This window comes from Suricata suricatta, chromosome 14, assembly GCF_006229205.1.
Source record: "Suricata suricatta isolate VVHF042 chromosome 14, meerkat_22Aug2017_6uvM2_HiC, whole genome shotgun sequence".
In the NCBI taxonomy this organism is placed as follows: domain Eukaryota; kingdom Metazoa; phylum Chordata; class Mammalia; order Carnivora; family Herpestidae; genus Suricata; species Suricata suricatta.
The window spans coordinates 89,039,424-89,052,529 of record NC_043713.1 but is presented as its reverse complement, the minus strand read 5'-3'; the positions used below and the strand labels follow the sequence as shown (position 1 = coordinate 89,052,529).

The window sequence follows — 13,106 nt, the reverse complement described above, 5'->3', positions numbered from 1 at the left end:
GGCCGGCGGACGACGCCGGGACGGAAGTCCCGCCCCGGCCAGCCGCAAACAACTTCTGGAAACAAGGTGAAAGGCCGAGGTAGGCGAGGGTTCTGAGACATGTTTTACTCCCGGAGCCAGTGCGGAAGGCTCGGATCCGGGTCATTCCTGCCGCGTCGCGCCTCTGCCCTGCGCTGCCCGCGTGGAGTGGCTTTCGGGGGCACGACGGGAGCGCCTGAGCCAGCAGCGGGGCCGCGGGTGTGTGTGGGGGTTCGTGGGGGGAGGGCTCGGGGTGTGTGTGTGTTTGTGTGTGTGTGTGTGTGAGAGAGAGAGAGAGAGAGAGAGAGAGAGAGAGAGAGAGAGAGAGACAGAGACACGGGGCCGCGGGGCGGGGCGCGGGTTTGTAGGTGTAGAGTGGGGCCGTGGGGTGTGTGTGTGTGTGTTGTGTGTGTGTTGTGTGAGGGGGCTGTGGGGAGGGGGGTGGGTGTGGTCACAGGGGTGTGTGACCCTGCAGGGGGCAGGGGGATGGGACTACTCCTTGGGGGTCCCCCCTCTGGGAGTCCCAACCTTGAGGCTGTGAGGAGCTAGAAGGGGTGAGGGAGCCCACAGATAGAAGCCGGCGTAACTACGAAACAGCGGGGGGGGGGGTGTTTTATTCTGGTAAAATGCATATAATAAAATTAATCATGTTCACTAGTTTGGGGTTTTGTTAAAAGATTTTTTTTTATTTTTAAGTAATCTCTACGCCCAGGGTGGGGCTTGAATTTACAGCCCTGAGATGAGAGACACATGTTCTACCGACTGAACCAGCCAGGTGCCCCAGCGTCTTCCCCGGGCATTAAGTACATGTCACATTGTTGTGCAACCACCCCACCATCCATCTCCGGAACTTTCTCATCTTCCCAAGGTAACACTCTGTCCCATTAAACCGGACTCCCTATCTGCGTCCCCCCAGACCCCAGCTCCCACCTTTCCCTTTTCTGTCTGGAGGAATTAGACAGTTCTAGGGACTTCATGTAAGTAGAATCACACAGTATTTGTCCTTTTGGAACTTCCCTATTTCACTTAACATAGTGTTCTCAACGTCGTGTGTCAAAGTTCCTTTTTAAGGCTGAATAATGTTCTGCTTTATGCATATGACGTTTTGTTTATCCATCGTCCGTCACAGGACACTTGGGTCGCGTCCACCTTCTGGCTGCTGTGAATAATGCTATGAGCGTAGGTGTGCAAATACCTCTTTAAGTCCGTTTCAGTTTTGGGGGCTATCTACCCAGAAAAGGAATTGCTGGGTCATCTTTGCAGGTTTTTAAGTTGGAAACTGACATGATCTTACATTGTTTTTAATGTTTATTTGAGAGAGTGATAGAGTGTGTGTGTCTCTGTGTCATCGGGGAAAGGGCAGAGAGAGAGAGATTGAATCCCAAGCTCCACACCAGTGTGGAGCCCAATGCAGGGCTCAATCCATGACCTCGAGATCATGACCTGAGCCAAAATCAAGAGTTGGAAAAAATCACTCTGGGTTTTAGAGAATGAACCTGTTCCACAGAAGTACCCAGATCTTTGTTTAAACATGGTGTCTTGGGGGCACCTGGGTGACTCAGTCGACTGCGTGTCTAACTTTAGCTCAGGTCATGATCTCACAGCATGGGTTTGAGCCCCACACCAGGCGCTGTGCTGACAGCTAGGAGGCTGGAGAGCCTGGTTCAGATTCCGTGTCTCCCTCTCTCTCGCCTCTCCCCCACTTGTGCTCTCTCAAAAATAAGGATTATTTTTTAAAATAAATAATAAAAAAATAAACATGGTGTCTTGAAACCATACATTTATGTCTCTTCCAGAAGGCTGCTTACTACAGTGATAGTAAAAAGATTTTGAAAGGGGGGGAAAAAGTCCACAGAAAGAAACAAAGCAAAAAGATCAGTTGGCAGAATTTTGGAAGCTGGAAATCAGATCATCTCTGACCTGAGAAGATGGACCATCAGTTGCCAGTATTGCAGGGAAACCAAAAACAAGGTCAGTTAGTCCAGTGAGTCTGGAAGAATCTGGGAGTCACAGGCCACAGCCCGACCTCTGAGAGAGGGGATGGGGTTGAACAAAGGAGGACTGACTGAGGAGCCTCTGAGACTGCCCTCTGCACACCCTCCGTCACCTGCGCCTTCAGGTGCACACCTCACCATCGTCGTGGCAGAGAACTTTCATTCCAGAGGATCTAACCGGAAGGACTCTGGATCTGAGGACAGCAGACCGCGAAGGCGAGGACGCAGCAGTACGCTGAGATTACGTGAAGTTCACTTGCTAATAGGCCCTCGGAGCCTTTTCCTCCAGTCCGCTGCAAGGATGTTGGCCACTGGGTTCTCCCGTGCTCTGCTACAGCCACGGCCCTTCTCCTGGGCAAGAAAGTAAAGAATTCCTGTCTGGGAAAACTGACCCGTCTAAGACAAGGCCTCAGTTACTGAAGATGGGTGATCTCCAGTCACACTGGGCCACTGCGTGTCAGCCCAGTGAGGGCGCCAGCTCGGTGGCTCTGACCCTTAAACACTGATGTAGGATCAGCAGACGTTGGGAGGCATCCTGACTGGGAGAAGGAGCAAACCAGGGAAAAACAACAACAAACCAACCCACGACCCCTGAGAAACTAAAACAGCTATGGTACCGAAACATAACGATCCAAGGGTACTGTAGCTATGAAGCCAGGATGGGCTGCTGAGAATGAGGAACGGTGAGGAGGAAGGTTAACAAATGAGCAACAGCAGAGCAGAAAGCAGTCTGCTGCAAGGGTGGTGAATGCTTCTCGCAGGGCCTCAAACGCCAGGGGGAAGTCCTGCTCTAGAAGGGTTTCCTATGGCTCCACGGAGGTGAGCAGTGGTAGTACAGATTTCACCACAGTTTTTTTAAGGAAAAAAAAATCTGAGCCCTCTAGCCACCAATTTCTTCCAAAGTGACCGCAATTGTTCTGAGAAATTAAAACCATCACGGAAAAGGCTACATTATAGTTTATTGTCGTCCTAACTCATTTCAGGGTGACAAGTGACATCATTGTACTGTAATTTACGACTCTAAGGCAGCATCAGCTGAAGACATTTTCTGCCTTTTTAAAACACAAGATTCTCAACATTACCAGATTTGTTTCTCCATCTTGAATCACATGATCTGGAGTCAGCTAAAGTCCTGACGAGGTGTGTCTGCTCTGTCACCCCAGGCAAGTGGGTCCCTACGCACATGGCAGCGTGTCCGCGTTCACTCCAGGCCGTCTTCACTTCCCCAGAGAGGCCAGGTAGACGTACCAGAACAGAGACACCAGGTTGGCAACAAGCACCCGGAACTGCCAAAGCGAACACAGGCCACAGTGAGCGGAGCCCAACTGCTTCCCCGGCGCCCATCCCCCAGCACTGAGCCCATCCCCCCAGGACTGTTCACTGAGCCTTACTTTGTACTAAGCGGGACGCTGCCTAACCGTGTTACAGGCCAGGAGGGAAAACCGACGGGAACCGTCCTGCCGCCTCCTTCCCTGGGCACCAGCTCCTGGCGTAGCTTCTCACCGCAGGACTGGCCATCAGGTGGCGGCTTCACCCAGCCCACGGTGACCCCCGCACCCACTGAAGCCATTATCCTGCTTTGATGATCGTGTGGATGTGCTCCCACCTGAAATGACCTTTAATCTGTGAGTCTCCCCGGCACACAAGCTCTGTGAAAGTAGCAGTCTGGTCTATCTTGTTAATCACTGCACCCCTAGGGTTTAGAGCAGTGGGGTATACAGCAGGTGCTCAGTATAGTAAGCTCCACTGCCCCGTAAGCACTTGCCCGCAACCCCCTAGAATGGAAACTGACCACAGCCTCCTGGCACTCCGTCCCCAGGGTGCCCAGGATGGTTGCGTTTTCCAGGCTCCCCCACTCTCCCATCCGCAGATCCCTTCACATTCTCACCCTTCTGCCTTCCCGTGTCTTTATTTCCTTCTCTATATACGTTAGAATCCAAGGCCCAGAGCCCTCAATGCCTTCCCTTCCTGTTCCTTGGTTATGCTCCTTGGCAAACCTCCAGTCTCCCTGTTCCCTGCCGCCCTGGGGCCCTAGGGTCCCAGGTCGGCCCCTTCTGTGTTCTCCACAGAACGGGGGAGGGGGGTGTTCTTCACTCCCCTCGAAGTGCCCATCCCACCTCCTCTCCCCTCAGTGCGGCCCCGCCCTGGCCTCTGCCTTCCCCGAGGAAAGAGGTACCGACGGGAGGGCCCCGGTGAACAGGCACCTCTGTCTTGTCTTAGCAAAGAAGAGCCTCTGTCTAAACCTCGCTCTGCCTGTGCCCAAACCCCGAGCACCCTCTTTAGGGGAGAATATGGCCTCTTCTAGCCTCAGAGACCCTCTCCCATAATTTCTGCCCACCCGTTTACAAACTTCTTGAGATGATTTTGCAGACTTCTGATTTCTTTTCTACTTCCCCACTCACTCCTCAATTCACAGCAGTTTAGCTTCAGGCCTCATGGAGCCGCTGAAACTGCTCTTGGGAAGGTCACTGATAAAGGTTATTGCTAAAGCCAGTGAAACGAACTGGTTTTCATTTTCTTTTAACTCCCTGCAGTGACTGTGGTTGTGTCACTGCCTTCTGGTTTTCTCCTACTCCCTGGCTGTGTGTGTGTGTGTGTGTGACCGCCCAGCCCGCACCTCCCTCCCTCTCCCCGTCCCTGCAATGGAGCTGTGCTCCAGGGAGTCCTGCCTCGGGTCTGTCTCTCCTTTCTGAAGCAGTGGGGAGACCAAGTAGGTTACTTAACTGGTGTGTGAAAAAAGTTTGAGGCTGCCGTCCTAGGAAAGGCTTGTTGGAGGGGCTCACCCTTGCGGGGGTCTGGGAACCTAGAGTTGCCGTGGGTTTCTACCTTTCCCCAACTGAGGAAAGAATGGCTCCCTGTGCCTAGACTGCTTCCTAAAGCAAAGTGGTTCTGCTGAGCACTTACTCTCCTTCTGGGAGTCTGGAGTCCTGGTAAGTGCCAGGCAGAGGTTGCCTGTGTGACCAGTTCTCTCAAAAGCCCTGGGTGCTGGGTCTTTACAGGGTTCCCCGGACAGAAACATGGCTTGCGTGTCGCTGCATTTTGTTGGTGCGTGAGAGCTTGCTGTGGTGACCCCCGTGGGGGGCGGGGCATAGGAAGGCTGCGGTGGACCCCTGAGATCCAGCTGTATGCCCTTGCTTCGAGGCTGTAACAAACCCAGGCCTGAGCACACAGATGTGCTGAGCCCTCCGCCAGACCTCCAGCCCTGGGTCAGGGCCCAGGGCCGGACACAGAGGGGCTGTCCTTGGCACGTAAAGACCATGCATACTGCAGGGCCCCCGGAGACTTGCCCTGGTGAGCTGTTCCTGCAGCTTAGAGCCCCGCCAGGCCCTCGCCGTGTTCAGAGTGGAGGCCCAGTTTCAGCAGCCTGCCTGGGGCCGCGACCCTCTGGTGCCCAGAAGTGCGGAACCTGGTGCGTGGCGCCCCCGCAGCAGCCCTGCCCCTGGGTCCTGCCGGCCCCCTGCTGCTCAGGTGCACGCAGATGTCACTGCAGGTAAGGTTGGCCTCGCCTCTGCGGCACCCCCTGCTGGGCGCTGGCACTCCGCAGCTCCCGCCAAGTCCAGCTGTGACCCGCAGGGCCGGGCACTGGCAACACGGCACCCATGGAAAACCCGAGCTGTTCCCGGACTGGGGGCTTTTCAGAAATGTTTCCGGGACCACTGGATGAGGTGTGGACACACGCTTCGCCTGTCCGTATCCAAAGATGCTAATGATTCTGGGCGGTGTGAAGACCACCAATCATTCCAAGAAGCAAGGCGGCTGGTGGAGGGCGAGGCCCCCTGGGTTCTCACCTGCAAAGGGACGTAGTTGATGTTGATGAACTGCACTGGGGTCCAGACTCGCCAGTTCGTGCGCAGCGCCGGCCAGAAGCTTCTCCTTATCTGGACAGAGAGGGCGGCTGCGCCTCTCCCCTGCAAAGGAGGGGAGTGTGGGTGTAAGCACCACTGTCCTCAGGACCGGAGCTGGGGTGCCAAGGTCTGGAGGCCCCCAAACCCTAACATGATGGTTTTGAAAACTGGATCTTGTTCCATTTGTGTGTGGACAGCACATGTGTGTCTCATCACCGCTGCAGGGATCAGCAGCCACGGCCGGAAAGCGGGCAGTGAGCAGCCCCCTGCTCACACCGTGCCCGCCACCCTCAGACGCCCATCGCTGCTTGCAGAGCCGACCCAACGGCCCTCGGCTGTCCACGGGCCCCCGAGCTGCTGTTTACAGCCTGGCTGTTCGTGTTTCCCCAAGTGATCTCCAAAATGGATGTACTTTTCAAGCAAAACTTGTCAGGAGTTTTTAAAAGATGAACCCCAATAAATTGATTCTGAATGTCATCTGAAAGGATAGATGCATAAAAATAACTATCTTGAAAAATAATAACAAGGGGAGGCCTAAATTACTAAATATTTTCAAAGTACTATAAAATTATAGTAATTAAAAACTAAAAAATAAAAGACATATGATGGAAATAGAATCCAGCAAAAGATAGAGTCCAGATAACGGCCTGTACCTATGGGAATGACTGCATACGAGAAAGGTAGCATTTCAAGGCACAGGGGTTTTTCAATAAATGGTAATGAGATAACTTGCTATTGAAGTGGAAGAAACAAGACAGAAGTATACGTCCCACATATAACTTAAAAAATAAGAATACTAAAGGGAAATGTAGAATATTTCTATTCTCCTTGCACTTGTCAAAATACACATCATCATAAAAGAATAAAGTTTAAGGAAGTATTTCCTGGGGCGCCTGGGTGGCTCAGTTGGTTAAGCCTCCGACTTTGGCTCAGGTCATGATCTCACATTTGTGGGTTCAGGCCCCGCGTTGGGCTCTGTGCTGACAGCTCAGAGCCTGGAGCCTGCCTCTGATTCTGTGTCTCCCTCTCTTTCTGCCCCTCCCCGCTCAGGCTCTGTCTCTCTCTGTCTCAAAAATAAATAAAACACTTTTTTAAAATTTTAAGAGAGTATTTCCAGTATCTTCCTTTAAGGAAGCCCACAAAGAAAAAGAATGACATATCTGAATACATGAATTTTTTAAAGCCGTGCATGGAGAAACACACTATAAATAAACTATAAATAAACTTTATAATAACTTCAAATGTTGAACATCATATGAAGTTAAAAGACAAACACCTAGGAGCGCCTGAGTGGCTCAGTTAAGCATCTGACTTCAGCTCAGGTCATGATCTTGTGGCTCATGAGTTCAAGCCCCGTGTCGGGGTCTGTGCTGACAGCTCAGAGCCTGGAACCTGCTTCGGATTCTGTATCTCCCTCCCTCTCTGCCACTTCCTGCTCATGCTCTGTCTCTGTCTCTCTTTCTCAAAAACATTAAAAAAAATTTTTTTTAAAAGACAAAAACCTAACAAATGGAAATATATGCGATTTGTATCTGGCAAAGGATTAATATCCTTAATATATACGAATACACAGTCAGTGACAAAAAGCCAATACTGAGAGAAAATAAGCAAAGTTCATAGAATATAGGAAACTTATAAAAAGATGGTCAACCTTATAAATATGTATACATTGTTTTTACACATCAATCTGCAAACTACTTAAAAGTAAAACACAACCACAGTTGTCAAGAGTGTGGGAAACAAGCCTCTGGGCCACAGAGCCTGGGCCTCACTGGATTCAAGGGCTCCTAAGTTATGGGCACTTAAGCCATGGGCCTCGGCTTTCTCCTCTGTCCAGTGGGGTTGCCTTGAGGCTCAGATGATGTGAAGGGCTCAATGCAGAGCTCGGAACAAGCGCCCATAAACGTCAGCTGTTTGCATCACTGTCTACACTGCAGGGAGGACACTGAGGACAGCTTTTTGGACAAGGGACAGACATGGTGGCATGGCAGAATACTGTGGAGTCCAGACACGGTTTCTGTGATCAGAACCCGCTGGATGTGGGCGCCGCGCAGGGAAGGGAGTCGGCAGTGCTGCAGGAGTGTCCCGGTGCGCTGAAACTAACACAGCACCGTGGGCCAGCTATATTCAAGTTAAAACACTTTTTAAATGCAGAAGAATTTAGAGTGTGTGTGGTGTAACTTGGTCCCACCTATGTCATCCACGCGCTGGGTGCTTCATGCGCTTCGGTGACATACGGCACATGCATGCAGGGTTTTTGTGGATTAATGAAATTATATTCCTTTCATAGTTGGAAGGAGAAAAAGAGAAGCCGCTGTACCTTCACTTCTAATGTGGGCACCGTGTGCTCCCTCCTCCCTCAGGTTTTCTCGCAGCTTCCCAGACACTCCTTTTCACCGTCAAGGGCTCACCTGCCATCACAGCTGAAGTCCTGCTTCTCCCTGCCCCCCACAAGGATCGCTTTAGGCCACGAGGGGCGCTCTCCTCAGTAACAAGACCTGCCTCACGATGCTGCCTCAAAATAAAGCCTGCGGGAGGAGCGCTGCCCTGCGGTGACCGGCTGGACCTTTCGGGCAGAGCGGGACACATCTCGGGCACACAGCGGACGCGGGGCGGCCAGCGGCTGCAGGTCTGCTGACCTGGGAAGGGTCTGGGGCTGCGCACGCTAGAACAGACATGGCTGGTGATGCGCGTGAACCCGCCTCTCGTGCAAGGAATTGTGAGGTTTTAAGTCGATGCTGATATCGAGCATTTATGATTTTCAGGCACGGAATTAGCACAGGCTTCTGCACCACCATGAGGGGCCTGACTTCTGCTTCATGAAGCCCAGGGACCTGCTTCTCAGAATCCTGTTTACGTAACATGTAAGAGTACCAGGGAGCGATGCTGAGAACAGCTATCAGAATCCTCAGAGAAGAATCTTAGGACAGACCAGTGCATGTGCCTCCTCAACACATTCAGTGAGGAGACCTGAAGGCAGGTGCAAGGGGTCCGGAGACATAAAAGATGTTCTGGAATGTGTGATATCAAAACGTCTGTGATTTCTTACTGCAGACTGACAGGTACCACCAGTATGACTCTGGTTTGTGTCTGACACTCGAAAAAATGAGAAATTTCAATCTTAGTGTACTAGAAAGTTCACAGACCCTCTGAAATCCACCCACGTGTGCCAGGTCAAGAATCGCCGTGCCCCACAGAGAGCCAGTAAGTACCACACCAGCAACCAACCTCCAGGAAGTTCATGGTGGAGAGGAACAACAACAGGAAGGCCGGTGCAAAGAGGAGGCGGTCCAGGAGGAGCCGCTTGACCCCAGCGCAGGGCGCCTCAGAAGGGATCCAGCGCTCCATGAAGAGGTAGAAGAAGTGACTCAGTGGCCCTGTGAAGAAGAACCTGGGGCCCCGCAGCAGGGGTGAGCAGGACTGCCATTTTCTGGGTGCCTCCTCCTCGGGTCCAGCCTCACCCCCAAACCCCAGGTCCTAAACCCTGCCCCTGGGGGTCCCCCATCACTGACCACACAGGTGTGCGTGGTGCTTCTAGAAAATAGGCTTTCTTTGAATCAGCTTCAAGCATTGTCTTTTGTCTCTGATAGACCAGATCCCCCATCAGTCTTCATGTGGCCAGCTGCTTCTCAACACTGTCAGCTCGGAGACTGTTCCTGATCGTTCTGGATAATGAACTGGCTGCTGTCTCAGCCCCTTGCAATTCCACGTCCTGTTTCAGTGCCGTCAAGGCACTTATCACCGCACGTCCTGGTCTCGTTTGTGTAGTCATGCGGTGCCCTCTGCCCCCTCCCCCTCCCGGAGGTAAATGTCACAAGACGGACCATCTCTGTCTAAGCACTGCCGTGTCCACAGTGCCTGGAAAATGGCGTGGCTCGGAGAAGGTGCTCAGTACTAAATAACTGGGTGCAGCCCTGCTGTCAGAGGTGTTCAGTAAAGCCTGCCGGGTAGTCAGCAAGAGTGAAACCTGGTGCCGGGCACTGGCTCGTCTGTCCTGCTACCGTGCGTTCCAGGGTGTAGCACGCTCGGGACAGACCTGAACCGGCCGCGGCCGCGGGCACAACACGCCCCCAGCTGTGGGACTCCGCAAGACGAAGATGGGGGGGCCTACGGGTCTTCCCACTTTTGACACCGGGTCCTTAGGCAAGTGGTTCTCTGCTGCAGCTTCCTGTCTGCCGCAGGTTATGTGGCCTGGAGCGGGGGCCTCAGCGGGAGGGAACGGAAGCCAACACCACAAACTGTGAGTGCGTGAGGCCGCCCAGGCGGTCCTGACTCCTGCCTCCCCTCCAGGAGCATTATGGCTTTATCTTTGTCTACATTATGGAAAAGCTGTGGGGGCTGCAACCAGCATGCTTCCAAACACAAAGAGATATTTGTGGATTTTAAATAAAAAACAAAACAAGACTTCAAAATAATCCACCTATACAAACACTATTGTTGGCCAGGAAATGTGGCGTGGATCTAATCAGGTAAAACTGAACCTCTGTGTTCTTTGCAGTTCTGAAAGTGATTCAGAAACTGGACATTTTTCAGGAGAACCAAGTATTATTTTCTGGATGTTTAAGCTATAAAAATAATAGAAACAACTAGCCATATGTAAGTAGTTTTCCTCTCTCATGGCCTTTGTGTCTTTAAGTCTAATTTAGGTGCAGGTGAATTACCTGAGGACAGCCACCCCCACTCATGCAATTCGAAATGGAAACCACAAAATAAGTTAATATTATCCATCATTCTGATTTTTCCCATGATTACTCTAACACTTTTTAAAAAATTATTTCCCAAAATTAGGTATTTCAGAGACTTGGTCTTGATACCCAGCTGTGTCACAGTTAGTCTGCTCCTGGTCAGATCTGCCCCTCCGTGGAACTCACCCATAAATGGCGTATCTGAGAGGCCCACCGACATCTAGCTTTTGGGAGCAGTTTTCTTTTTTCCGCTGCTTCGCCATCATCTGGGCCAGGAAGTTCCCAAGTGCTGACAAAACGCCACTGTGGACAGAGATGTCATCAGAAAACAGGAGCAACCAGCGAGAAGGGGGCCGTCCCTGCATGTACTTAGTGCGGCTGTTCCGAGACCGTGGTGGGGTGGGTAGAGGAGTCCTTTTTAAAGCAGGTTTTTATTTAATTTTTTATTTTTTTAGAGAGCGCGCAAGCGGGGAGGAGGGGCAAAGGGGGAGAGAGGGAGAGAGGGAGAGAGGGAGAGAGAGAGAGAGAGAGAGAGAATCCCAAACAGGCTCCACACTCAGCACAGAGCCTGACGTAGGGCTCGATTCCATGACCCTGGGATCATGACCTGAGCCGCAATCAAGAATCTGACGCTCAACTGACTGAGCCACCGAGACGCCCCTAAAGCAGGTTTTTAAAGCAGCCCCAGTGTAAGGCCCTCTGTCAAAAGGTGATAGCAGAATTTCACACACACTCACACGTGCGTGCACCCATCCATGCACAAGCCAGTATGAGAAAAGCCGGGAAAATCTGATCCGTGGAGCGTGCCTGTGCCAGTGCCGGGCTGTGGTATCGTGCTACACTTTTACAAAATGTTACCCATGGGGAAGCTGGGCAAAGTGGACGAGGGATCTCCCTGCATTATTTCTTACATCTGCATGTAAATCTACAGTGATCACAACAGAAATTCCAGTAGCGACATGGAGACAGGCCCAGTTGCCCCCAGGCCTGGTCTACAGCTACCTTCTGATAAGCTCTGTGGGCTAAAGATTTCAAAATTCTTTGTATGGGTGATAAGGACCTTCTTGAGCTGACCCTTGGCCACCTTTTCCTCATCTTTTCATTTTCTCCAGCAACACAAATCTTCTTTCCACTCCTCCATTATTAGCTTGCTCGTCCCTCGGGACCTTTGCACTTGAAGTACCCTCTGCCCAGGGAGCTTTGGCTCCCTTCTTGCCTGGCCTGTCCCCTTCCTTCATTCAGGCTTCTGTTCAAAAGCCACCATGTCAGATAAAACTTCCCTGACCACCTCATTCGTGCTCTGTATGTATATGCTTTCAGTCTACGCTTTCACTAGAATAGAAACCCCACTGAGGGTAGGGACCCTACCTACCTGTGTTGACCTGACACACAGGAAGCATGCTGTATGCACTTATGAAAATCTGGATTTAATAAAAGCGACAAACTCATAAAATTAAGTAATTAAAGCTAATGGAGGAGAGCAATATCTCATAAAAAGTTTAGTGCCCGAAATTAAAGGGTGCAACTGACCAGCACAAGGGGAGAGGGGGTGCGAGGTGTGGGGCGAAGGCGGGGGGTTTTGTGGCCTTTCTGCCAATTGCAAAGCTGACTAAAAAAACAAATCTTAACACTTCGCACCCTGCCCAGGCTTCCGGCGCTGCTGGAGGCACGTACCTGAGCCGCTCTAACCTCAGAACAAGCGCGGGTCAGACTGCGGCCGCCCGCGGAGAGGCCGGGCCGAGGTCACGTCCAGGGCAGGAGGTCTGCGGGGAGGTCTGCCCAACGCTTTGTGCCTTCCTCCAGGTCTGGCTCCCTGGTAGCTAGTTTTGAGGACCGAACGCACCAAGCCGCCTATGCTGAGCTCCCTGGCTAACTGAAGGCCTTTGGGGGGTCATTTTGATACCCAGACATTTTGCCTTTCGCACTCAAATCCCTGCACAGGATGCCTCTACGTGGTTGGGTCCCCAAGGTCGGCCACCCCCGCCCGGTCCCGTCCCCTTCGCCGCCGTTCCGCGCCGACCTGGTGGCCGCCTTGGTGAGCACCGGGTAGAGCCGCAGGAGGCGCAGGTACTGGGCGAGCGCCCGCTGCGGGAGCGCCCCGAGCCCGGCCTCCGCCCGCAACTTCGACGCCGCCGGCGCCATGGTCTACCGCTCTCCGCGCCCGCGGGGGCCGCAGACCCGCTTCAAGGCAGCCGGGACGCGGGGACTGCCTGACATTTCCGGCCCCGCCGCGGCCCGCAGCGCTGCCCGGGACAGACCCCCGCCTTGCGCGGCGCGCGCCTCCGCACACTTTTCCTCGAGTCCCTATCTGGCCACCTCCCCTCTCGCGGCGGCGGCGATTGGAGCTCGGTGGGGCGGGGCGCGACGAGCCTCCTTATTGGGCGGCGGGCGCTTCCGGTCTCTCGCGAGAGTTGGTGGGAGCGCGCCAAATTTCTCTAGGAGAGCTGGGGCGGCGCGAGTGTTGCGCGGCGAGATGGTTCTGAGGAACAGCGGGCGGCGGCGCGCGGAGCCGGGCGCGGACGGCGAGGCCGGCCGGTGAGGGGCGCCGGGCCTTCCGGGCGGGC

At 53.0% G+C, this 13,106-nt stretch overlaps 2 protein-coding genes and 1 long non-coding RNA gene across 6 annotated transcripts in view; 2 read left to right on the top strand and 1 right to left on the bottom strand.

The window, feature by feature from the left end:
* LOC115277225 lies at positions 1 to 10,460 on the top strand. Of its 4 annotated transcripts, XR_003902310.1 has the most exons (5): positions 1 to 79; positions 715 to 886; positions 1,815 to 3,637; positions 8,221 to 8,486; positions 8,623 to 10,460. It is a non-coding gene; the product is annotated as an uncharacterized LOC115277225 (long non-coding RNA). The 4 variants fall into 4 exon arrangements; XR_003902307.1 differs by having other exon boundaries at positions 8,221 to 10,460; XR_003902308.1 differs by having other exon boundaries at positions 32 to 237; positions 8,221 to 10,460.
* On the bottom strand, positions 2,952 to 12,851 carry PXMP2 (peroxisomal membrane protein 2). Its single transcript, XM_029921227.1, has 5 exons — positions 12,563 to 12,851; positions 10,729 to 10,845; positions 9,086 to 9,248; positions 5,801 to 5,920; positions 2,952 to 3,298 (listed from the first exon to the last, which is right to left on the bottom strand). The coding sequence occupies exons 1-5, from the start codon at positions 12,682 to 12,684 to the stop codon at positions 3,230 to 3,232; spliced, it is 591 nt and encodes a 196-aa protein (XP_029777087.1). The 5' UTR covers positions 12,685 to 12,851; the 3' UTR covers positions 2,952 to 3,229.
* Positions 12,852 to 12,976: 125 nt separating this feature from the next.
* The window catches only part of POLE (DNA polymerase epsilon, catalytic subunit), a 47,721-nt gene continuing 47,591 nt past the window's right edge, over positions 12,977 to 13,106 (top strand). Inside the window, exon 1 of the mRNA XM_029921226.1 lies at positions 12,977 to 13,077. Coding sequence (XP_029777086.1) covers positions 13,016 to 13,077 — 62 coding nt within the window. The 5' untranslated portion in view covers positions 12,977 to 13,015. The remainder of the gene's footprint in view (positions 13,078 to 13,106) is intronic.